Genomic DNA, 26139 nt, shown 5'->3' on the forward strand with positions numbered 1-26139 from the left:
AAATTCTGCTATGGAAACCAATTTTTGGCCAGAAAGGCCAAGGACAGTAGCTGACTGGAAAACCAGAGCTCCAACATGAAAGGAGTTTTCAAGGAAGCACAGTTCCCTGTTCATAATACAGTATTGAAATCCATAGGGACTTTGCAGCAATGTCCATGAGCATCAGAGAACGTGGCCCTCAGGGAATAAGCACCAGCACATTCCTGAACTGTGCAAAGCAGAGCTGCAGAACATACTGTGGGTGAGTCTCAGGAGCCTTTGGTTACCAATGTTGTGCTTTCCATCACACATACACACTCACACTGGGTTTCCTCAGCAGCTCCACCAAGGCTTGCAGCTCTTAATGCAAACCTTTCTATGTCTATTATGAAACTGACTTCCTGTAGGAAGGTAAAGCTGTGATATTTTGGAGTTGTTTTGAGCATAAAAGCTCAGTTTTTAGATTGCAAGGGTGGGTTTTTTTCCTCTAGAGCTTTTTATAAAAGCCATCTGATCAAACCCTTTCCTTGCTTGCTCACCTCAGAAACTAGCTATGCTTCAAAGCCCTCCAGCATCCATCCACGCCTACATTTCTAGTGTCACCTACCATATTTCTTCCCAAATGCTATGAGGAGCCTCAGTAATGCACCGTGAACACTGCAGGTGAGACACACCAAGATAACACTCTGCAATGCTGCTGGTCACACCTGCAGCTTCCTCAGAAGGTCATTTTTTTAAGTGAAGTTAGGAATTCAAAAGGTTCAGAATTTCCAATCTAGTAGATGCAAAGAGAGATTATGGCCTCAAATATTTCTGGTCTTTCAGAATTTCAGACTTTCAGACCAGACTTTGGACAAACATTCTCAGAGAACTGAGGGAGCAAGACTCAAAAGGACAGAAAGACTGAGCATACAGAATAATTAGTATGAGAAGTGAGGGAATCTTTTAACTAATAGAAGATAGAATACAAATTAATAAGAAACCTATGTAACGTGTAGCCAATGAGCATTCGCACCTTTGTTTGCCAAACATATTAATAATGGAAGTTCTAATAGCTGTGGTGCTGGTTTTGTGAATTTGCCACCTTTTCTGTACAGAGCTGTAAATAAACCAAATACCTTGACTCTGTGTGGGGATTGGCCTTATTAACACCAGATGAAAAGAACATTTTGGGACAACAAAGGCATGGATGAAAATACAGGAGGAAATCCTCAGGATACAAATTAAGATAGTTCATGTGAGGGCAAAATACTGACCTCTATCATCACACACGTTATACATTCAAATTAAGGCCAGGAATTCATATTTTAAATGTAGAAAACCATAGAATGTGGCCTGGTATCACTTAAGCTGGTGCTTCCAATACTACTGAGCATGTTCTGTGTCCTCCTTTAGCAGTAGGGTAGTGTCCCAGTCAACATCCAAGCAAAGAAGCTGATGGTCACCTGAAAAGCTTAGGCACTTCTCAGCTGTCTCACAGCCTCTTCTTTTCCAGTCTGCTTTTCTCTCAAAGACCACCTTTATAGACTACTCCACTAGATGATCTATGATTTATCCAGCAATTCCTTTCTTTCCAAGCAGCTATGGGTGTTGGACAAATAGTGGACAACCAGTCTTTGCTGCAGTCATGAACTGGAATCACAGTGATAAGCTGAACTCTTGTTCCCCAAACTTTTGTTCTTGATGTGTGTAGGGATTGCTTCATGGATTTCAGCCTCAGAGGCTGCTAGAGATCTGCCTGCAGGGCTGCTGAGGGAGTTTATCACTTGAGGGGTTGTGCAGCACCTCGGAATAGAGCTAACAAATAGCCACGTGAAATTTTGTACAGATTTCTTATGCAGTGATTATTTTATTGTCTCCTGTCAAAACAGACCACTAAAATTCAGAATCTGTATTTGTGCAGCTTTTCATTATTTTCTGTGCTGTTAGTAACATTGCACTGTTATTCTGAGATGTTGCTTTTCTTCAAAAGTGCACAGAGGAGTTCCAACACAGCCTGGGTGTGAGAGAGCCTGAAGAGGCTCATGTCCTGCCAGATCAGGCTCCATGTCTGTAAGTACTGCAAAGAAATCAGCTGCTCCCAGGAAGGAAACAGCTTTGTCTCTTCTCAGTGAGCATATGCCATGGAACCTGCTAGAAGTGGATCTCCTCTGCAAAGAGAAAATTCTTATACAGGTCAGCAGCTGCTTTGCTTATAGGAGCTGCTGTCTTGTGCAGGAGCCATTTCTTACTGGCAGCTGATAAAAACCTTGCAGTCTGAAGCAGGGAGTCTGGATGTCATTGTGCTCATCAAATCCTTTTGCCTTTCCCCTTCAGACTCTGGTGGAACTTTTCTTAAAAGCTATAGCCAGTGGAATAATAGTACAAAAAGTATCTGTTCACTCCAGAGTACAGTCTTCTTTATAGTTAATTTCTAATTTTTGTAGGTCTATGCATGATTAAAAATAGAAAACTAAGCAAATAAGCTTGCAGATCACCACAGAAGCAGCTATAGGCATCATGAGAGAAAGCTCATGAATGAACTTGGTTTTCAAAAGGTTGTTTGTCTTAACACCAGGTAGGCATGGCAAGGCAAGTGATGATTAGATGAACAAACATTCTGTCGGATGCTGCTACAAGCAAACTGTGAACACCACGTGCAAGCCAGACAAACTCCTGTTTAATAGAACATCCTACTTGTCATTTTGGGCCAATGGCAAGAGACTTTGCAGGAGATGCAAAACTTATTTTGTGCAGGCAGAGTCTGTGAACATCTGAAAGACATACTTTCACTTCTGATGCACCAAGTGGAGCTGCAAGGTAAGTGCCCACATGCTGCTGCCTTTATTCTTACGGATGGACTGTTGAACAGCATGGCTTTGGGACAGATTTGAACTGGAATGGAAAAGGAGAGGAAGAATTTGGGGAGCAATGAAAATTGTTACTGCCAGCACTCATCCAATTCTGGTTTCCAACCAAATAAATGGATCCTAATTAGTGACAAGATCAAGCTCTTCCTATCAGGGACAAATGACCAGTGAAGGTAACACTGCTTGTTATACTGGGGCTGCTAGAAGGGAGGTTCTTCTTAATTTTCCTCTTTGGAATTCCCCCTCTGAGTGTTCTGGTCTTACTTATTTCCTCCTTTCTGCTGTCACTTTCTCTTAGCCCTGGGCAGGGCTGCCAGTTCTCATCAATTCTTGGTACTGAATCCAGAGAGAAAGCAGGTGCTGTCCAGTTTCCTAAGGTCAGTTTTTCTTTGACCCTTGAATGCATGCTTTTTTTTTTCATGGTAAATTCATCTTGTCTTGCTTTTTGTACATATTTGTAATTGCGGTGTGTCAGTATCTGGACTTGTGTTGCTTCAAATATTAGTGGGATGATGTCTAAATGTGGGTGAAATTTTAGAGAATTTTTTGTGATTTTGTTTTGTGGCTGGCCCTGCTACTTGCCCAAAGGGTTGCTGTGGTTTGTTTCAGACTTTGTTAAGAATATTCTTTTTTTGTATAAATGTTGTGCCTATGGAAAGTGAAACTGAGAATCACTGAAAAAAAAACCTGGCTTATTTCCATTTTTTCACAGCTCTGGCAAAACAACCTAGAGCTTTACTTTCCCATTGAGGAAATTCTGTCCTGAAGAAAGCCATTGAGTTAAAATGTAGACATGTAGTCTGCTGTGGTCTTTATTTCATAGCTGGGATGAGGGAGGTGGGCACAGCTGTGACACAGGAGGTGATACTGGACATCAAAGGCAAGTTCTGCTCTAAATCACAACTCTGACACCTGCAGGGCACTTATTACAACTCTGCCTGAACTTGTCCATCTCCTGCACCAGACAAGTAATATTGTTGGTTATAAGCCAAGCTCATTAAAAGGCAAAAACTTCTTTTACCTGATATTTGTGCTTTATTAAACTCTTCTAAACTCATCTCTAACAGAAACAAAGGATAACAGGCAGGAAATAGATCAGGTTCTTTTTCAGTTCCATCTCTGTTTTTCTTTCATTTTAGAATATAAATTCTGTGGAAAGTAACACCATTCCATCAGAAAGAAAGGCTCTCAGCAAAAGTAGTATCTCTTCTTGAGCTGGGTAATACAATGGAAAAAGTTAAACTGACTTTTAAACTGTTAGTTTAACTGTAAGTTTTTCACAGATCTGAAATAGAAACTAAAACTTCAAAGCTAAATATAAATTGAGCTTGCATTTTACAAATAATCCAGGCATTTCTGAAAGGAAAAGTCTATGTGGTACCTGTGGAGCAGAGGAATTGTTAGTCATTTATTTGGGAAGAGGAAAAAGATATAAGTGATTGGAACATGGAGAGAATTTTATCCTTCCCCACTGCTGGCTTGCCCACCTCCCAGATAAGCTTGCCCCAAAACATTGTCTGCAGCAAAAGCCAGGAAACAGCTCTGCCTTTGGGGGAGTGCCTTGTGCACCTTGACATCACCTTTGAGGGGCACAAAGATGAGAGAAAACTTTTCTAAAGTTGGTGTAAGAAAACAAGGCTATAAAATCATGGCCAACAATACTGAGCTTTTCAATCAAAGTGCTTTTAAATCAAAGTACTGCTGTTTCACTGGACTCCTTTTTTACAGCCTGATATAATCCGCTTTTTGTCAGCTTGTTTCACTCAGACTCATGGGTAGCACTTAATGGGTCTGGGGTGTTGGAGGAAAATAGCATTTGTTCAGCAATCTTTGTATTTCATTTTTCAACTTCCTGTCTTCACAGCAGTCCCACTGTTCCATTTTTCTGAATTCTAGGAGTTGGAATGTTATGAAAGACTTGGATGTTATATCATCCTCTGGTTAACAAGTGTGTGATTTGCATGGCACTACTACTCTTTTCTATGAATTATCCTCAGCTTCCTAAACCGGTCCAAAAGTTAAATTAGAGGGGGATTTCCTCTGTTCTTAAAATGACTTTATGAATTTTCATTTTCTTAACCTCTGTACTCATGTGGGAGATTTATTGCCTGTTAGTTCATATGTCAACAGAGGTTTGGGAAGGAAAGCCCCTAACAGCTCTCCTCACATCTACTGTCCTTTACATTATTGTTGGAGTAAATGTTGCATTTTGGCCTTTATAATCCTTTGTTCTGGTAGATAACATTTGATTTCAATTAGTAGCAGACCCCATTGCCTGGAATCTTTAACATGTTGACCCTTTAAAATGTAAGGCCCAATTAAATCAGATTATTTGGGAAAAAATGATGAATCAAAATGACCTCCCTTGCCTTTAGAAATCTAAAATGACCAGTCTAACTCTTATGATTAATATGTGATTTAAGTGAACACCTACTCCTTCTTTTTCCTTTTACAGTGATGGTTACTGTTTCTTTCACTGCTTTTCCAGCCTTTTTTAATTCACATGTCCCTTGAATGCCAAAAGAGCACTGAAAAAAAAGCATTGTGAGTCTTGGAAGTGAACCATATTGTCATGCCATGTATGCAGGATGCAGAGCTGAACCAAATGCATCCTGAGCAGAGACCTGGCAGTGTCAGGTGTGCCCAGAATCGCTGCAGAGGTGTCACAAAGGGCACACAGGGTGCCAAGTGTGGCTGTGCAGCTGGAGCATATCGGCTGCTGGGGAAAGAAGGTGTTATTTAAGGAACAATATTTGTCTTAACCAGTATCCAAACCACAAGGGACTGAACTCTCTGAATGGCATGGAAATAGATTTGGAAGTACTCCCTGTCTGTCCCCGCCCAGCACATGCCCTTTGTGAGTGGGAGCCTCGCAGGTGGCCCTGGGACTCCTGTCCTGCAGGTCCCTGCAAGCTCTGCCTTGCTCCTACTGGGACCTGCCACTGGCCTTCACAGCCCTAACACAGAAATCATCACAACATTTGTTATTCTTCTGGCATGAGACCAGAATACCCATTTTGGCAATACTGGGTCCCATGAGACCCCAAAGGGAATGTAATATCAGTAAACGAAGTTAAAATAATGTATGAAACAACAGAGGAAGTGCTGAGCAGTACTGAGCTTATTCACCCTTCACCTCAGACAGGACTGCTGGGATGCTGTGACAAAAAAAGGGGAAGCTCTGGGAAAGGAGTTGCTGCTGTAAACAAGCTTGGTAAAGGTCTGGTTTCATTTTGTGTCCTTCAGTTGCAATATGCAGCAAAACACTTGCTGTCCCTGATGTGTAGTTTTCCTTGCCTCTGCCTCCTATCCATGTAGAAATTTCCACCTTTCAAAAACTTGCTTCTTTATTCACAGTATATTTTCCATGGTGGGACCATGTTTTAATGCAGCAGAATACAGCTATTAATACAGTTATTAAAAATGTTTTGGTTCAAATTAGAAAGAAATCCCAGGATCCTAAATCCAGTGTAGTCAATAGAGAGGCATTGATACAAGGATTTGTGTCAAAACGAGAACAATGAAGAAAAAACACCAGAGTAAGGTGAGGGCCTTTCAGACTGGTGTAGCAAACAAAGACAAGCAACCAAGTTTTTCATTTTTGAAAGAGTGGCAATCTTCATCTTGTTAAGGTAGACGAATATGTTTCTCTCACTTCTGTGCACCTGAGATGTACCATCTTTTACATTCTAGTTTTAAGCTCCATAGCCAGACTTGGCACTGCCAAGACTTTCCCTTGGTTGCTTCCTGACTTATTGACCATTATAGCATAAAACATTTTTGCATTTTGTATGTATTTATCCACAGAGAAATGCTATTAAAAGAAAAGCTTAAAGATAGAAAAGCTCTTATGACTATAAATTAATTAAAGCCTGGTATTTCCATGAAGATTAAGTAGGCCTACTCAGTCTCCTTCCCTAGGACATGCCCTTTTCTTTGTGCTGTAATCAAGCAGTTTGCTAATCACTGAACTTGGAGTGATAGATTTGTCTGTTTTGCATTCCCCTTAAGCCTTCGCCCAATTTCTTCATGGACTCTAACCCCAAAACTATATTGACCCAGAGGTAGTTTTTCAACAGCTTTATTCACAAAGTCTGGTAGCTTGGCCTTCTGAAAGGCCCTCTTTAGATTTTCTGTTAATTCAACAAATGGAAGGGGCAAAACAAAGTGTTGCAACAAACTGAAAATTTAATCTGTTGTGTTTATAACTTCAGTCTTGGTTCTCAGGCAGGTTTCTCAACTTCTTCTTTCCATTTATAGCTGCCAGGCAATAATATCAAATTTTTGTAATCTTGGTAATGTAGTGAGGCCATAAAACATGAAAAAGGAGAACTATCTTAGTGCAGGCTATTCCTGCTCATGGATCCACACCATGTTCACCTACTTTTCAAACTTCTGGCTCTAGATTTTGGCATTTTCTGCAGCAAATGCAGAAATATCCATTTCCAAGCTGTTCAGAGGGACAACCCCATGGAGGGGTAAGAGGAATGAAGATGAGTTTATAACAAGGCAGCACGTGGTAGTGTGTGATGGGGTCTGCTCTGCCTTCTTTCCTCACAGCTGCAGTGTTGGCTGTTGTTGGCTTTTCCATGTTGCATGCAGGTTTCATGGTACAGCAGTTGCTCCCTGTTTGCACTCCTCAGGAACAGAGATGAATGCAAACAGGGACATCAGTGGTCTTCTACTAAGGGCAGAGTATTTGAGAGTCATTTATTAGATATTCTTCATTGCAAAATATGCTGTTTGATGCCAAACTGAAGCTTTCCATGGTTGTGGAGTGTGGACACCTATTTTAACAGGATAGAGACTGAAAATTTTGGTGGTTGTTCTTTTCAACATCAGTATTATGCTGGAGTAAATAATTTGGATCACCAGCTCAGGTGGCATTTACACCAGTGATCTATAAACACTGAAGAGCCAATATTTGGGTTTGAAATAATTTGATAGAGATGATGAATAAGTAACATGTAGTGTTATTCTATACTTGTGGAATATCAAGGAGGAATGCTTGAACTGATTCTAGTTTCTGCTGCAGTAACTGGATGGAAATAGAACAGAATTTACAATGATGTGGAGGAACAGATAAAGTTTATGAACAAATGTGGCTTCTGGATTCTCCCATCATATTCACTGCAGTCTTCTAATTTCCCTGATACCTACTGAATTTGTGCATAATTTATATCCTGATAAGATACCAGGGTTGCCGCTTATTCAATCTTGTCACTTTTGGTCCAGGTGGTCAGGCTGAAGTATCCCACTCCTCTCACTGCAAGCTGTCTCTGCATCTCTAAGTAACTCAGGGTTATAATTCAGTGCAGGTCTTGGTAAGAAATGCCAGCTCTGCAGCGTCAAGATCTGTGTCTTGTCAACAGAAAGCCACAGTGCAAGACTTGTGGATTTGACTAACAAAAGCTGTTAACTAACTGCTGTGCAATTTGATTTCAGACAAAGAGACAAACCATGGATTCAGTATTTGTGCCTGAAAATGGCTACCTTGATTTACTGCACAGTGATATTGACCCATTGCATCTGTGTACTTTCTTTGATCCTAAGTCATCTGGAGATGAAGAAGGTGACTTCTCTACAGGTTAGTAAGACACTAAAAAAATACTTGACTGGTTTATTCCTCACACTGTAAGTTATTGCCATCTCCTCTCAGCTCCAAAGCCACCTCATGGCAGTTTATCATGGTGACTGAGTTAAAGTCTAAAGCCCTTTGTGTTAGGATGTGGTAAGTTGGTCTGTGTCTGTATATACAATGACTGCTTCCAGAAACTGTCATGATTTTAAATTGTACATATTTATAGCATCCTGCTCAGTCAGTATAACAAAACACACTGTACTCAGTCAGTATAACAAAACACACATCAGGGCATGACAGTGTCTTTCATTTGGATATCATTCCTGTAAGTAGATTATTTACAAATGTTCCTGTCATAAGCTCGCCAAGTGTAATTGTCTACATGTCTATGGCTTGAAGCCAAACGTTTTGCTAAACAGAGACTTTTAGATGAGTTTGTGATGAACACAGTCCATGAGCAAACAGCTTTAGATTCTGAAATCCTAAGGTACCAAAACAATGGAGGTTCATTATCAGATGCCATTTTCCAGCTTTTTGGGACACTGTGATTTTACAATTCCATTACAAATGAGAAAGCAGAAGGGCAAGAGTATAAAGTTGATAATTTCTTGCAATTCAGTTCCTACAAGTAATCAGATCAGGAGGTTGCCCTAAATCTCAAACTTTGTGCTCCTGACTTTCTGTGAAAATTGTGGACTGATCTGCTCTCCCTTCCCTGAGTGTTCTGTTATAAAAGTGTGAAAGTCTGTCTGTGGTATGGAGCATTAGCTGAGCTTATGTTAAAGAAATGAGCTGGACCATGGATTGAGAATGGCAATGAGAGGAGAAGAGCTGGTGTATGCCAGGCATGCAGTCTTACAGCTCTGTGCCCAATAGGTGGGAAATATTACCAGTTTGGAGCATTGTGGCTTTCTTGAGTGATCAATGCCAGTAGGCACATGGGCAAATCAGTGGAGAACTGACCACCAGAATTATCTTTGTGATTGATTATTTCCCAGGTTGGGCTTTTCCCTCTCAGTTTCTGACTGTTAAAAACAGCTGCTGGAGTGTTCCTTACCCCATGGCCTCACTTGCTCAGTGACTGAAAGTAGGATGAATTAGGGGCCAAGCACTGACTCATGCTATCACAGATGTTTCACTGATTGGAATACTTTTGAGCCTTAGCAATGTCTGAGATGGTGCAGGTAAATCAAACATCATCAGGACATGGCACCAGTTACTGGAAGCTGGGCATCTCTGCTGTGAAGGTGTTAGCATGGTCCCTGGCCAACTGGCAGCTTCACAGGCAATTTGCAGTGCAATTCAGGGATTAGCATGGGCACAGCATTGTTCTGAACAGGGCATCTGGGTGATACCACCATATCGTGAAGGATAAGAAGGTTTAATAAGCTGTACCATCATAGAATGGATTCAGGAAGTATTCTATTTACTAGGAGAGATGAGGTCTCAGAGTTTAGCAAAAGAAAAGTGCTGATTTCCAGGTGACTGTGAATGACTGAGAGTTCAGTTCTGTTCCTTCTTAGCCAACACACAATGAAAAGCCAAAGCCTTCTGCTGAAGTAACCAATCTGCCTGTTCTGCATGTCCTGCTGTCTGGTTTTTTATGCTTGGTTATGGCATTCATTGAGCCAATGCATATTCCTTATTAACTCTAGATCTTGAAGTTGATGCCAGCAACTATGAACAGTTAAATAATATGGATTTCCCTTATGAAAATGGAGACGGGTTCTACCCCTGTTGCAACACCACAGATGCTTACGCTAAAATAGGTATGAAAGCAATTTTTAAAAAAATCATTATTTTACAATCATTTGCTATAGCTATTTCTTATAAACTCTATTCTCAATCTGAAGCCATGGCATTTACTTAAGTAGCCTTTCCCTCATGTGTGGTAGATCTAATTTAGAGTACCTGAACCTGTGCATTGTGGAGAAACCAATTAACAGTAGCTTGTGGTTGTTGGGGGAAAATCTCTCTATTAATGTCTCCTTCTGCTTAATACTTCCTTTCTCTACTTCTCTTTTCTTGTGGTCTTTATTTCCTGAACAACAAGTTACAAGAAAAACTTAATTTAACTCCTCCATTTTACTTACATTGCAGAGTTCTGTTAATGAGGATAAGCTTACTAGAGTTTTGCTGTGACATTTACTGTGTCATTACTGTGTTCCTCTTTTGTTTTTTTTTTTCTTTTGTTGCTAGCTGAATTAGTAGAATATGTGCTCAAGGATCAGCAGGAGAAGCAGGTTGAAGACATTTTTGGTAAGATTGATATGGCAAAAACTTTCTCCATGGCAGTGTTCTGTCTCACATGTGCTTCATCCCCCCAGTTTGAACACTAGTAAAGTTTCTATACCTCTGGGATCTTCTTCTTTCCCCTTGGGTACAGTGTCCCAGGATTTTCTTGGAAAACTTGAGGATTTTATGCATTTTTGTAGGCCTTTCTCAAAGATGGCAGTTTTGTCTCTAACCAAGCTGCTGATCATGTCACCATGGCCACAGAATATGCACAGCTTCACTGTCAAGTGCATTAATAGCCTCAGTAGCATCACACTTACTCTGAGCACAGCAGGGGTGATACACATAAGTCCCCAGAGCACTTTGCATGTGTATAAATACAGTTTACACACACTGATTTCTGTCCAGGATGCACAGAGCTGCCTGAGGAAGCGTGTCAAGTTTTACTTCTCACCCTGATTAATGCAGCAATGCTATTGTAGTAAATCATTCCTTCATCCATTCTTGACTGGAGATATTGCTTTACTTGTGGTACCAAATCATTGTTTTGGTAGCAGCACAAATGCAGCTATTTACTATTCCAGAACAGATATATCAATAGGTGGCTGTTGAGAAATCCATAGAACCAGAAGGTTCACAGAATATCTGTATATCCTATTTTATGTTTGAGCAAAATAATTTGGACTAATTTACTAAAGGTCAGTCTTTCCCTGGAATAATCCTGACTGTGGGAAGCTCATATGGCTTTTCAAATGTTTTATGCTGCTCCCTGGTGTGTTTAGAATTTGGGGGGTTTTGCAGCTAATGGCAATATTTTTATTGGTTTTAGAAAAAAACAGAATGCAACATTAGTTCTTAAGTATTTTCTGGTAAAAGTATGGTGTGGATAACTTCACAGTTCTTGCAGCACAGAATATAAAATCTTTTTAGAACCCTTTATTCTGTCTCTTAAAGGATCTAATCCCTTTAGCACATAAATAGAGTAGTACTGAGATCACACTATGACACAGCTGCAATGTTTTATCCTTTGCTCATCATTAGAGCACTGAGAAGCACTTGTGTTTTATTAGCCACTGCCAGTAGATTAATAGTTTGCAGTTCAGAAATTAATACAGGGTGACAAAATCTGCACTCAGAGCTCTGTGGGCTTTCTAAGTCATGTGGATCTGGGTACATCTTTTATTGCATTATTTGGGTTTTATCTTTGGAGCATATTTCATCTTTAATCTCTGTTAGTGTGTTTCTATTGCTTTTACTCCTCTCTGTAATTTTTTAGGAGAACAAAGTTTGACATTGGACCATATTTCATATTTTTAGCAGGGAACCTTATTTTGGATGACATTGCTGCTGAAAACACTGAGAAATTTCCTGACATAAAGATGCAGTCATGTCTTAAACGAAGTAAGTGTAAACAGTGAGAGGCTTTGTGCCTGAGTCCTAAACTTGCATTACAGCCCTTTGCTTTAGCACAGCCCCAGTGCACTTGTCATGCAGTTCTTCAGTGACACCAGACATGCTTCCTGTGGCTTTGCTCAGGCTCATGGCAGGAACTGAAAGCTGCTCTTCCAAGTGTAGAATTTACAGTTCGCAGAATTTGTTTTCCTGTAACATAACATTAAACATGTTATACTTCTTTGCATTTTTGTCATCCTCGTGGCAGTACTGACTTTGTTTTCAGTGTATCTATAGCTCAGTAAGCACTGGCTGAACAATTGCCTTTTTAATAGCAAGAACAACAGCAAACATCTTTGGCACAAAAATCTGCAACCTAATTGAAACTTCACAGAGCAAATTAACATGAGGCTTTTCACATTCATTTTTATACACTGGACCTGAAATAGCTGAATGGAAACTGGCAACACCCCCTTCTACTTAAAATAAGTTTTGTGGGGTAAATTTAAAATTACCAAAATGTTGCCACTTACTATGACCTTGCTTTCTTTCAGCTTTCTTAGGCTCCCCAGCAGAGAGTTACTGTGATGCTTCAGAACCCAAATATAAGAAAACTGGTAAGTCATTGGCTGAATAAGAAAAGGTTATTGAACATGTATTGTCTCATGTTCCAAAATCTCATCCTCTGTTAGGTACTGTAACTCTACCTTCCAGAAAAGTTTGCTCTCATAGATTTGGTGATTTTGATCATCATGCATTTTCATGTTTCTGCAAAAATCACACTTTTAGATTCCCCTTACTAATTTATGATGTAACAAATCCACATCTTCTTATCTGCAGCTGTTAAATTGTGCAACTTAGGATCAGCTACATGGTAGCCTAGGAACAGTTGGATCCTTATACTTCAAAAGTTCATGTTCCTACCAGGTGATACAAAAATTACTTGCTTAACATCAGCAGAGGCACAGTTGACCTTTTCTAAATCCACATGAGAGAAGAAAGGAAAATAATGGAGACCTGGGTCTGTGCCAAATTTTGTAAATTTTATCACATACATCATTTTTTTTCACAGGATTTTTGGAAGATGTCTCACTTGGACCAAAAAAGATCAAACCCAGGAAATGTAGAGCTATGACCTGAGTCATATTGCCCATCAGGTCATAGCTCCACATGCCCTGGGTTTGAGCCTCTTTCTTCCAAGTGTGACATCTTCCAAAAGTCCAGTGAAACATCCAAGTGAAAATAATAACTGTGAAAAGATGATTTCTTGGCCCAGTTCATGCTATAAAGTCTTTTAAACCAAAGAAAGAAAGGGAGAAAGGGAAATTTCTAGGTTTTGCACATTGTTAGACCATCTACAAGACAACACCTGGGGCCAACAGGCAGGCTGGAACTTGTCCCCTAAGTGTAAACTGGTGCTGATGTTCTCACCCAGCTGTAGGCTAAGGGGTATCTCAGGCAGAGCTAAACCAACAAAATACTCTCCCAAAATCCAGGTGAAAACAACCTGTTTTAACAGCAATAGTTTTAACTATTTTATATTGTGTTTTGAATGGACATCTGACTCATTTTATATCAGCACACCTCACGAGCCTCCTAAGGGGACTCTGGCTGTACCAAACCCTAGGGGCCATGTACATACTGAGGGGGTGGCCAAACCAGTGTGTAACCTAGAGTTCCATCCAGAGTTCTGGGATCTGGGGCTGCACCTCAGCACAGTTCAGATAAGGAGCTGGCACAGACTGTGTGAAAATCCGAGAGAACAGACGTGTGCACCATGACTGTGATCCAAGCTGTTCTTGTGGAGTTCTGAGGGACTGGGGAGGGAGAACTGAGCAGAAAAACATGTTTGGTAGCTCTGGGGAGGTTATCAGAGTTTCTACTGAACTGGTACCTGCTGCCTGTAGTTATTTAGACACAGGTGAAGTTCCTGGCAGTTAGTAACCGTTAAAGGTGGATTACTTTCTATTTGCTTAAATTCCTTTATAGATTTGGCACTTTTCAAAGCCTATATTTATGCCACACTAATAATAATAGTTTTCCATAAGGAAATGGCACATCAGTTCCAAATGCCTCACCCTACAGAACCTGCATTCCATATGAAAGGACCATCACAGAGCTAACAGGTGCTTTGTGAAGCTGCAGTCATCCTTTTGCTGGAAGTCCTCAGATATTATCAGTTTCTCTACTGTCCTTGACCCAGTGAAGGTGCTAGGAAGGAAAATATACACAAGACAGTATAAGTACTATGTAGAAAAATCTAATTGACAAAAAGATGAGCTACCTGACAAAATCAAGAGTTTATTTAACCTGTCGTGGGTGTCACAGTATGATCCTGCAAGGGAAAATGCATCAGCTCTTCAGAAGTGCAAGACTACCTACATCAAAGAGAATAATGTGTACTAAAGTTCAAAGCAGAAAGCCAAGGATGAGATTCTTTCAAAGGAATTGAATGAAATAGTGGCACAAACCCTAGAAAGGTTTGTAGCTCCTCATAAAAACATCAGACCACAGAAAGTGATGAAGTACAGACTTACTTGTTGTAGCTACACAGGAGAGGGAAAGAAAAAGCAAAACCAACTCTGAGAATAGGGGTGTTGTAAGACCAATGAAACTAACAGACTAATTCAAATACGCAGGTGTGACTTTGTAGGAGTCTTTTGATAAGCAGATGAAATTGTACAATCGTACACAAACCTCTCACTCCATTTGTTCTATTCTTGGAGGAAAAAAAAAATGCTTCAGAGGAGATGCATCTTTAAAAGCTCTGGTGTTTGTGACTGTTCTTTGGGAGACACTTAACACACACTCTGTCCTTACAGGCACTGTAGTGTCTAATTAGGGAGTCAAGGTTCCCAGCTGATTGCTTGTGGGCCCCTCTGCTCTCGTGCAATATTGAGGCAGCAAAGTGTGCTTGGAAAATCAGTACAGCCAGTGGAAGACATTGTTATGTCTTACCTGTCAGTCATCCATGTGTAGGGTCATGTACATCTAGATACATCTGGAAATAAGAGAGGCCAGAAAAGACGAAGAAAAATAAAATTTAGAGAGAAACTACTGAGAAGAAAAAGTGATCTACTACAGAATTTAATAAATACATTTTGGATTTTGAGAACTAAATAGTTTTCAGAAAGCTATTGTGAATTGTTCTTGCTTTTAGAAAATCAAAACACAGCTGATCAGAATCAAGTGGTTTATCATATCTACTGAGACCTCTTCTTTGGTTCCTTTAAATTCTACCAATGAATAACTCTCTCCTTTTGTTTTGCTATTTTATTTTAAAGTGGAAGTCCCTGCAGCTTCCCCAGGGAATGGCAGTTTCTTTGCTATGCCTCTCAACAGCCACCCAGTGAGCTGCACCTCCCTAACTAACCAGCACATGTCCTGTTCTGTTCCTGCTGCCCATGGGCTGGAAAGAAGCCTCATAATTCCTGGTATGTAGAGTACAGCTGTGGGTGTGCACCTGTACACAGGCTGATTTCTCATGGGGAAAACTCTCTTATAAATCTTGTCATTGACTATGAGCAATGCCAGGAAAGTGGCAGGTTTGGCAGCTCTTAAAGGTGTGGCATCCACTAAAAGAATGAAAAATATTAAAGGGAAATTAAAAGGGCATTGCTCCTAATTGAACAGAATGAATCTTTCATTTAATTGGTACAGGTTATAACAGAACAGTTATTTACTATATGCTAATCTAAGTAATTACTTACTTGTCTTAAGAATAGGAAGTCACAAAATTTTCATTATTAAACTTTAATTTAGTTCCAATTTCTTTTTCACCCAGAGATTTGTAAAGGACTGAGGGATAATTACATTTGCAGCAGTAGAGCAAAATCTAGGCTGTGATTCAGCTGATGAAAACTGAGCAGCAATCCCACTGATGGGCTGTGCAGGCACCTGGCCTGGGCCATGCTGGGTTGCAGAGGGTGCTTGTGGTGCACTGAGCAGTGCTAATGACAAAGGCCCAGTTCAACACCTTTCACTGTTAAGTCTGTGCTGGAAAGGAACCAAAACCAGTGTGTAAGTTGGAAGTACCTCATGCGAGCTGAAGCAGCATAAAGTAGCAGAAGAAATTCTGTCCCACCTACAGAAATTCAGAGCTATGGCTGATTAAATTGCAAGCACTGAATCATCAAAAAACTTTCCCAGTGTGAGTTGAGAGGGAGGATGCTTGTACAACCTGCATGATGTGCAGTTATTTGGGAAGGATGTAGTGCAAGGAAGGTAAATTTAATGCAGATACACTATTTACACCTCTTCTCTGGATCTTTGAATTACAGACTTTGCCTTAAGCACTTTTCCTTATAATAATAGAATTTCTCTTTAGACTATTGAAAACAGTGGCTGCTAAAAGCTGGGTAATCCCTTGTATTTCAAGCTCATAATGCCTTGTAAGAATTCTTTTTTTAATGGGTTCTATGGACCTCATGTGATCCTGTGAATTCTCCACCAGGAAGATTTGTCTAGAAGTTGCCAGAAAGGACTCTCTCATACAGCTTTTTCTCTCTCATAAAGCTTTAGAAAGCAGAATCCTTTAAAAACAGAAGAGTAATTATTCTGCACTCATTTCAGGGTTGTCAGAACCTTTGACCTCAGAGTGCCTACCAGTCAGTGTGAAAGGGTACCAAGAGAATCCGGGCTTGGCAGGTCCTCCTCAGCAGATATTTAACTTTGTTCTTGAAAATAATACATCTGATGTTCTAGTATATCCAGGTAAGAGCAATAGTCTTTTTTCCCCATAAAGAGGCATAAAGTGCTAAAAAGTCAATGCTGCCAACAGCAGCATTGATTAAATTTGGTTACTGATAGCTGTGATATGCTGAAAACTATGCTTTGTTTCATGCCAGTGCTGACATCTTCCATGGAAACATTCATGTCTCCAAGTTTTCCAGTTAATTTATGTGGTAAGTAGAAAACTGGGGTTTATATATGTGCAGCACTTTGAACTGGGAGAGAAACCATATTGCTGCTAGTCAAAGCCACTTCTCCCCTCCAGGCTTTACTCATATTGACCTTAAAAAACCAAAAATGGATGGTATTTCTTTCTTTGTATTGATCACTGGCTGCTTACTCTGATCCAAAATGTACAGATGAGAGTTGTAGAGCTCCAATCCCCTGTGTTTGCCATGGCATCCAGTTTCTGGGAGAAGTCAGGTTTAGTTAAGGCAATGCAAAGCCCAGGGTGCTGGAGCACCCCCAGAGAGTCAGAGATGATCTGGTGCTGGCATGGCCTGAGCATCTTAAACACTCAGTGCTGGCAGCCAGACTGCAGCCAGCTCCCATGGAAGCCCCAAAACCATGATGATGACTTATGACTAAGCAATACTGAAACCTAATGCACAGAAAGGCTTATAATGAAATCAGAGCCTTGGTCAGAATTTAACAGTCCCACTTCAGGTAACAAACTTTCCTGAGACACTTTTCTTCCAGCCCTCAGAGGGCTGTTGGAAGCCAGAACTTGATATCAGTGTTGTTTCTGGTCCCTGTGCCCAGTGCAGGAGTTTGTTGCCCTCTGGTGGCTTCCACTGCCCCAAAAGCAGAAGTATAACATGGACATTAAGAGGCAAATATCCCTAGGTGTGGGGAAGTCTTTGTAAATTATATTTACTGTTTATGTAAATAAACAATGCCAATAGTTCCAACTGATTTACTACTTTTTATTCACAACATATGTATGCCACAAGCCCTGGAATTCCAGATGTAGCAGCAGACAAATTAGCACGTACGATGCCAAGCAAGTTAATTTTCCTTTTTTGAAAGTTCTTCACTCCTACCTGCTTTAACCAGTTTCCCACTTAAATGTCTCATTACACTTTTCTTTTTTCGTTCTTCCATTCTGTTTTCTTAGTTAATAAAATAAACAGTAAATAAAAAACAGATGCTTGCCCAACCTTTATTTAATATCTTTCTTACTGGAGGCCTGTGGTGCTTCCCTTTTAGAAGCAATTTTGAGCTCAAACCATTCTGAAGGTTTCTGGCATGCAGGGTAGGAATGAATTTCCTACCCTGATTTCTCATGGGGAAAACTGTAAGATTTGTATTTCTTTTAGACCATACTCTACATCAAGATAATCAAGATGATATTATGGTATGAAACACATTTGTACACTTTTAGGGAGATTAATCTGGCTTGGTTTAGGTAATTTTTTGCACATCTCTGCTGTGTGTAGTTACAAGACTCTGAGGTTGAGTTTGTTACAGCCTCTGTCAATTTAAATTATCTTGCATCTGCAAAGCTCTTCCTACCAAAAGTTTTGTCAAACCTGATACTCTGCAATTACCAATCTGTAGAAAATGTTCTCTCTGAAAAATTCCCAATTCCTTTGTGTAAAGGAGACACTGTTCACCTGACCCAACTGCAAAGATCTGCAGTAGTTTGAAAGCAAACAGATGAAAAGAAAGAACATTGGACAGCAACAGGACTTTGTCAGAGATAGTAATGGGTAAATACTGTTACCAAGAGTCTTTTCTCTGCCACTTTCATCTTTAGTGCTTGGTTACAAGGTGTAGAATAACAAAAGGAAACTATTGCTTTTGAAGACATAAAGAAGCACTATGTGTGAACATGAATTTATGCAAAACTGACATTTGAAAAGAACAGTGGATGTCACCTGGTAATGGTAAATCTGCTTCCCAACTGTCAGAACAGCTGTGGTCTTGTTTGATGCCATTGTGCCCCTAACAGTGCACATCAGCAGAATTCTACTTGTGGGAGAAGTTTATTCACTTTCCTTGTACAATTAACAAAATATTTCTTACTCTGAATATAAGCTACAATAAACTTGGAAATTTTCATTAAACTTATTGTTAAAATTAGTAAAGCAGAATCAGTGATTATCTAGATGACTTTGTCAAGTATATTGGTTTTTTTTCTCCAGATTTAGAGAAATTTCAAGAAACTCAAGATTCTATAATTCCTTCTGAAGAACCTTTTAAAAGACCAGGTGAGTTTAGAACTCTTGAACTTAAACCTTCCCTTATTTTTTGGAAAAAGGTTCTGTGTTTCTTTCCATACAGAGAAGCTCCTTGTAGGAATCATTCAACAATTTGTGAAGCTGTTCTGAGGGTCTGAGCACAATTCCTGGTTTCTAGATATTAGACTTGGCTTCCTGTAGATATCTAGCTGTAGTACCTGCTTAGCAGCTCAGTGTACTTCAGTGGTTTTATCATCTGTACAGAGAGCTCCAAAATTTTTCAGTTCATAGATGTGAAAGTGTGTGTTGTGCCTGCACTTCTCAGCTGCAGTTGCATGGGGTAGATCCAGCCCTATGAGCTTTATGGGAATGCTTGTGCTTTCACCATATTGCAATCAGGCACTTGAGCCACCATGAAATGGTGCTGTAGTTTGGGGACTGGTTCCTTCAGTTTGTGTGTGCTCTTTATTTCTCTAGAGCAAGTGGAAAGTTTCTGTTCAGCCCTTAAGGATTATTTCCGAGACACGTGCAGATCTGTGAGCATGGAGCGGGAAGTAAATCTGGATCACCTGTTCATTGATGGGACACTTGTTCAAAGTCAAGCTGAAACCAAGACTGGAAAGAATAGTGCAAAAGCAATGGAAAAGGAGCTGGTAACCTGCAGCCTGCAAGAGAAGGAAAAGACAGCCATTGATAGAAGCCAAATATTTCAAATCCCACAGCGTAAAGACTTGGAGACTAAAGTGATTGTGGTGCTGGGAAAAGCAGGAATGGGCAAAAGCATTCTTGTTCAGAAGATCTGCCAGGACTGGTCCAATGGAGAGTTTTCTCAGTTTGAATTTGTATTTTGGTTTGACTGCAAACAAATAAGCTTGCCTGAGAAGCAATACAGCCTGAAGGAGCTGCTGCTTGAATTTTTTGTAAAACCTCAAGAGGGAAGCAAAGAGATCTTTGAGTATATCTTGCAAAATCCTGATAAAGTCCTTCTGATTTTTGATGGTTTTAAAGGGTTGCACGATCACGAGAATTTTCCTCGTTGCTCAGCCAGCCAGCCTGAAAAGGATTTGTGCAGTATAAAGGAGCTGCTTTCAGGACTCATCCAAAAAAAGATACTCAATGGCTGTACTTTATTATTTACAGCAAGACCAAAAGACAAACTGTACCAGTACGTGTCCAAAGTGGATAAGACTATTGAAATTGTAGGATTTTCCCCTCAGCAGAGAGAACTGTACATAACCAAATACTTTGAAGAATCACTCTACTGTGCTAGTGCACTGAAATTAATCAGGGAGTGTGAGTACTTGTTCAGTCATTGTTACAGTCCTGTTATGTGTAGGTTTGTTTGTTTTCTCTGTGAGACAGTGCTTGAAATGGGAGAGAAAAGCCTTCCTTCAACTCTTACTGAAGTCTTCCTGAAATTTTTTCAGCAGAAGATAATGTTTATGCAAACAGATGTTACAACCACACAAAATCAAGAGAGTCTTGCTACCCTAGCTCGTGTAGCCTGGTGTCTTGGAGAAAAGCACCAAAGCGCCATGAAAAGTGATCTTATTCCTTCTAAGGAAGTTAAAGAGTTTGCTCTAAAGTATGGGTTTTTCCTGCCATTTGCATTCCCCAGACATTCAGATAGTGAAGAAGAGGAATTTGGGAGCACATTCTCTGATTTTGTCATTCAGAATTTCTTGTGTGCACTTCACCTTTTGTTAGCAGAAGAGCTCAAGGATAAAAATCTAACAAAGTACCTATCTTTTCTATCCAAGAAGAAAAAACCTTATAACTGGTTAGATTTAATGCCTCGATTTTTGGCTGGTTTGATGTTCCTCCAGGATGACCCCTACTTCTGCTCTCTTTCAAATGAGGATGAAAAACAATCAACAAAGAAACAGAAGACACTCTTGAAATACATCAGAAGGCTGCAGATTAATAGTCTCTGTCCAGAGAGGCTGCTGGAGCTTTTGTGTTGTGTTTATGAAACACAGAACAATTATCTTCTGCAGCATGTGGCCTTAAGACTCGAGCCAGAGTTGTCTTTTCTGGGCATGGTTCTCACACCACCTGATGTCCATGTACTGCACTCTATTTTGAAAAGGTCAAGAAAAGAGTTTTCCTTGGATTTGCGGAACAGCAGCATTGACATGCAGGGGCTGCAAGCCTTGGTGAGCCTGAGGAATGTGACATCATTCAGGTTGGTCACTCTCTGTACCCCACAGCACCATCCACAGCACTGTGTGTAGATGGCACTTTCATGCAACAACAGCAGTCACATCTGTTGGTTTTGCATGTTTTGTCACTTCACAGGGCTTCTCTCAGTGACACAGTCAGGCTCTGGAAATCTTTAGAACAAAGAAAAGACTACGAACTGCTGAAAGTATCCACAGAGAAATTTGTTCTTGATCCCTTTAAGGCAAAGACAATGAAGGACATCAGTGACCTCTCCGACCTTGTAGAGATGCAGGAGAAGATGATGAATTGGTAGGATCATTTATGATCAAAACTCCTCTTATAGCAATTTATACCAATAGCGGTTTATGAAAACACAGTTTCACCACCAGTGCTGGACAATGGAGTTGTCTGCTTGTCCAGAGGAGAAGTAACTGAGGCAGTGCAAGCTCCTGGGTCATCTCAGGGGGTTCTCCTCCCCCATGTGAGGTGGCTGTCATGGCAGGGACAAGCAATGACAGCACTGAGCAGTCACCAAAACTGCCACTGAAAGGGCCAGCTGTCATTTCTCTTTAATCTCTGAGTATGGCATCTTCCATTTGCTTTCAGTTACAAAACTTGGGCTGATTCTTTCTCCCAGTAGCACCTGGGCATAAAGGAAAGCCTTTGCACAGGTTCCAAATGGCCTGAGTCAGTCCTCTAGCCCAGGAGGTAAAATCTTGTGTTACATGGTCTAGAAACCCTGTGCTCCATCCCTGCTGCTGATGTAGTTGGGGGATTGGTTGCAATTAAAAACATGCAGAAATAAAATTTTGGGTTTTGTTTTGGTTTTTTTTTTAAATGATGACTTCTATTTTAATATGTGTGGAGTACTTTGATTAAAATATAGTCAAAATAGTTTCATGTTTGACAGAAAATAGTTGATTTAGAAAGATGTATTTTCAAGTTTTATTGGAAAAAGAGCAAACAATTGAACTATGAAAGGCAATTATTGGATTGAAATTACTCAGTTGTAGAAAGGTTGGAGCAGAAGTTACTCTGAAGTTTCCTGGTTCCTCAGTTAATGCAACAGTGGTTTATTTTCTGTAAAAACTTGCTAACAAATTATTTTTAAAGCACTGTTTTGGCTGCTAAAATATTTATCACACCCTGATTCTACTGTGATTTATTTAGTGTGCAAGAAGCATCTGGTTGCACCAGCTATGAAATTCCTGCCATCAGAAACCTCAGAAAAGTCGAATTTGCGTAAGTGCTGAACTTCTGCAGATTGAGGTGGTCATGGTTGAGGAGGAGCAGTCTTGGGTGCTGGCTACAGCCATTGCACTGATGTACAGTCAGCTTAAAGCCTTAAATAAACCCCACTTATTGCTATCTTGCTTTTCTCTGAACTAGATTTATTAACTTATGGCCAAAACTCAAAGAACATTATTTCTGGCTCCAGAAATACAGATCAACAGGGCTCTACCTTTTTTTGTTGTTGTTGTTTTAGTACAAGTTACCTCCTGACCACGAGGTACTGCTCTTGTGCCACAGGGGATAAAATATTTTGACTGTGATCCAACTACCTGGAAATACTTTTCCCCCCAGAAATGCTGAACTTTTCTATCTGAGTCTTCTGATGTAACTTTCTACCCTATCAGAGCTAAGACCATGGGAGGATTACATCAGAGAATGCCTCCCAAATAAATTATTTAGCAGCCTTTTCCTGGAAGATGGAAGGTTGACTTGGTAACACTACTTTTTTTTCCCCCAAACTGTAAGCAGCCTCCAAGGCTATTCCATTGCTCAAAATATCCTGCCATAGCATGTGAATTCATTTGGGCAGAAACTGCAGCAGTGCAATGCAGAATTCTCATCAGGTGTTTTCACCTGTTTCCTGCTCTGTAAATCTAACCCAACCTGGGACAGCTATGCTTGGCCTCACTTCTGATTTTATGCTTTTAATTCTCTTCTGATTTCCTCTTCCTATTTCCCCTTATTTAAATTTTGTTTAAAATGCTAATCCTTTTAAATAGCTGAACTTGTTCTGATATCAAAGACATTCCAAATAGGATATGAGAGACAAATGCTTGGAGCTTGAGTACCAAAGTGCAATTTATGATTTAAGCTGCAGTAAAATGTTGATCTTAAGTTAGACTGAATTGCTATTAGTTGGGGGAAAATAACTTTGTTTCCATTTCTCAGTTATACTGAGATAGATATGTATTTCATCTCAAGATTATACTTACAGTGAATAACCTGAAAAAAGATAGAGAACAGAAATGCAAGAATCTAAAACAAGCGAGGTAAGTCTTGCAGAGAGGAAAAAGTGGGAAATGTCCCAGTGCTGCTGTGCAAGCTCTGTCCTGCCTGACCTGAGCCGTGTTGGTCCTCTGGAGGCTTCACAGCAGAATTCCCTGGTGCAGGGGTAGGGAATGGCTCCTTCTGAGGAGTGTAAACTAGCTTGCACTGGGGGCTGCAGGGGAAGAACTCAAAAATTCCTGAGTTTGGCTGTTTGTGAAAAACCTGCTGCATGTCTATATTTTCTTCCAGGCTGGGTCCAGCATGTGGCCTTCAAGGATTGCTAAAACTCGTGAAAATTCTTGCAGCATTTCCATCACTTCAGCATTTAGAGTGAGTTCTGCCAAAGATTAACTTTGCTAACATTTCTCCTCAGCAGCCCTTGATGATGGAGAAGCTCTTGCACCCAAGAAACATTTTATTTGCCAACAAGACTCCTTTGATGACCAAACTGACCAGCACAAACATTCCCAAACTGTAGCAGCAGTCTAAAAGCTGACACTCCCCATCCTCCCTGGAGACACCTGGTGTTGGTTTGTTGAGAACCTTCAGTCCCTTCCTGGGGTGTTCCTGGGTGGGTAAAGGTTCAGTACAGAGCCCCTGGGGCCCCCTTCCTGCCCCACTGACCAACAGCTGCAGTGACTTCTGACTTCACTGGAGCTCCAGAACACCCATGACAAACCAACTCTCTCTCAGTTTTAAGCTTCTTACACCAGAAACAAGTGTACCAGCAGCAGTCAGGGTTGTGCCATGGCACCTGTGGGAAGGTTCCTAGGCCTTGGGAGGGCCTTGGCCTTACACAGCCCATTGGCCATTTGCCTGTCTTGTAGCTGGCCTTTTCAGGATATTTCAGGAAAACAATAAAATATGAAATATATCCAATATATCCCAGCATTATCTGTCAGATTAGAAGGGATCCAGTATCTGAAATGCCAGTATCTGACTAGATATGAGGAAAACTTCATTTTTAATACTCCCTTTCTGGAGAAGGAGCAGTTAGGCAAGGATTTACAGCCGCTGCTGGATTTTGTCAGTTCTGTATTTTTGTGTGCACAGGAAATCTCATTTCAGCTTAGCTGGAACACAGCTATTTCATAACTATTTTAATAATCTTGCATATCAAAGGAAATGGGTCAAGGCATTCAACTAGTGAAAGAAAAATTCTTATGCTTTAAATTTGGGCAGCAGAAAGCTGCTTATTAGAGAAGCTGTAATTTGTGTGATGCTTCATGCTGATTGAGGCTAGTGCAGAGAAGCTTTTCAAGATAGATAGAGTGGTCTCTGAGGTGAATAAACCACAAAAATTTAGATTAAAAGCGAAGCTAATTCTCTCTTTGTCATCACACAGCCTTGATGCTCTGAGTGAAAATGGCATAGGAGATGAAGGAGCAAAGAGTCTGTCTGAAGTCTTTCCAACCCTGACATCACTGGAAACATTAAAGTAAGTGCATTAAAGTAACATTTAAGTAAGGTTAACAGTACAGGGAAATTTTGAGAAGAAACAGATTAAACCTAGAGACTAAAGGGACTGTCTGTTAACAATTATGGGCAAAAGTATCCCATGGGCATGGAATGAGCCTGTGGAGATACTTAATCAGTACATTCATTAGACAAATAGATTAATCCTTCCTGGCGTCTTTTCAAGTGCTCTATCTCGCCTTTTTCTCTGCATTTGGTCTAAACAGACTGTACAAATTACATTTTTTTAAAAATTGAAAATTAATTTCCCCCACATTGTAATAAATGAGAATAAATGTGCTCGACTAACAAAGTGATGTCACTTACTGTAGTTTATCACAGAATAAAATAACAGACCTGGGTGCAGAGAACCTCGCTGCAGCTCTCCCTTCCTTGTCTTCCTTAAAAACACTAAGGTGAGTAGCTGTATCCTGTTGAGTTGTTTTGGAAGCATCCCTTGCTGTCTCTGTCAGAAACTACTGAACAGGGAACAGAGGTAACACTGTGCAGCAGCCAAGCTTTTCACTTCATTTTTGCATAAATTCTTCAGAAAGAGGAGAAGAAGTATGACAGACATAGAGAAGGATATCTGGGAATATAGCAAGGACTGGACTGATGATTAAATGCAGTCCATAATACCCACTTATGAATCATGCCCTGCACAGATGTGCACCACATCTGCTGCAAACCCAAAGCTGTCTGGGGCTGCTGATACAGGGGCAATGGTCCATCCCACTGCACTGGGACATCTGGCACAGGCCTGAGGGAAGCAGGGAATGCAAGAAACCCTGGTGTGCAATTCTGGAGCAGTTTGGTGATGTGGAAATCTTTTGAATTCTGTTCCCCAAATCTTTAAACTTCATTTTTTGGCAGATTTTTAATTTTATCTGTGTAGACAGAAATGTTCTTATTATCCATAGAATAATAGAATGTAGACCACTTTTGCTGCACCTGTGCTGGGGGAAGAAGGATGTGGCCATTTGCCTTGCTTGATACAGGAAATATGAATATGTGTTTTAAACCTTAACTGCAAATAAGGATAAAATGAAAGTTAAGATGTACTTACCATATTTGACAACCCTTGATCTAATATCTGTGTACATTATCCATTATTCAATTGTGACTATTCTGGTTTGGTTTTCTGCAGCTTGTACAATAACAGCATTTGTGATTTTGGAGCAGAAAATCTGGCAAAGGTTCTTCCTGCAATGAAATCTTTAAGAGTGCTAGAGTGAGTATGAAATGTATTGAGATGGCCCAGGAAAGAGAACCTCATTGGAGACTGAAAATA

The 26139-nt window shown here is 40.3% G+C and overlaps 1 protein-coding gene across 5 annotated transcripts in view; it reads left to right on the top strand.

The window, feature by feature from the left end:
* CIITA (class II major histocompatibility complex transactivator) overlaps positions 1–26139 on the top strand; it is a 37874-nt gene that overhangs the window by 7101 nt on the left and 4634 nt on the right. For 2 of the 5 annotated variants that reach the window (XM_064390604.1, XM_064390603.1), the window contains exons 3-18: positions 8274–8415; positions 10065–10178; positions 10609–10668; positions 11962–12045; positions 12591–12653; positions 15321–15470; positions 16609–16749; positions 16884–16940; positions 18915–18980; positions 19428–21135; positions 21249–21422; positions 22284–22355; positions 23643–23723; positions 24739–24831; positions 25181–25264; positions 25996–26079. In XM_064390604.1, the coding sequence (XP_064246674.1) occupies positions 8274–8415; positions 10065–10178; positions 10609–10668; positions 11962–12045; positions 12591–12653; positions 15321–15470; positions 16609–16749; positions 16884–16940; positions 18915–18980; positions 19428–21135; positions 21249–21422; positions 22284–22355; positions 23643–23723; positions 24739–24831; positions 25181–25264; positions 25996–26079 (3173 nt within the window). Of the gene's footprint in view, positions 1–2841; positions 3206–8273; positions 8416–10064; positions 10179–10608; positions 10669–11961; positions 12046–12590; positions 12654–15320; positions 15471–16608; positions 16750–16883; positions 16941–18914; positions 18981–19427; positions 21136–21248; positions 21423–22283; positions 22356–23642; positions 23724–24738; positions 24832–25180; positions 25265–25995; positions 26080–26139 lie in introns of those variants that run through there. The other 3 variants (XM_064390605.1, XR_010348191.1, XM_064390606.1) reach the window with 3 other exon arrangements.

This window comes from Passer domesticus, chromosome 15 (assembly GCF_036417665.1).
Source record: "Passer domesticus isolate bPasDom1 chromosome 15, bPasDom1.hap1, whole genome shotgun sequence".
Classification (NCBI taxonomy): Eukaryota; Metazoa; Chordata; class Aves; order Passeriformes; family Passeridae; genus Passer; species Passer domesticus.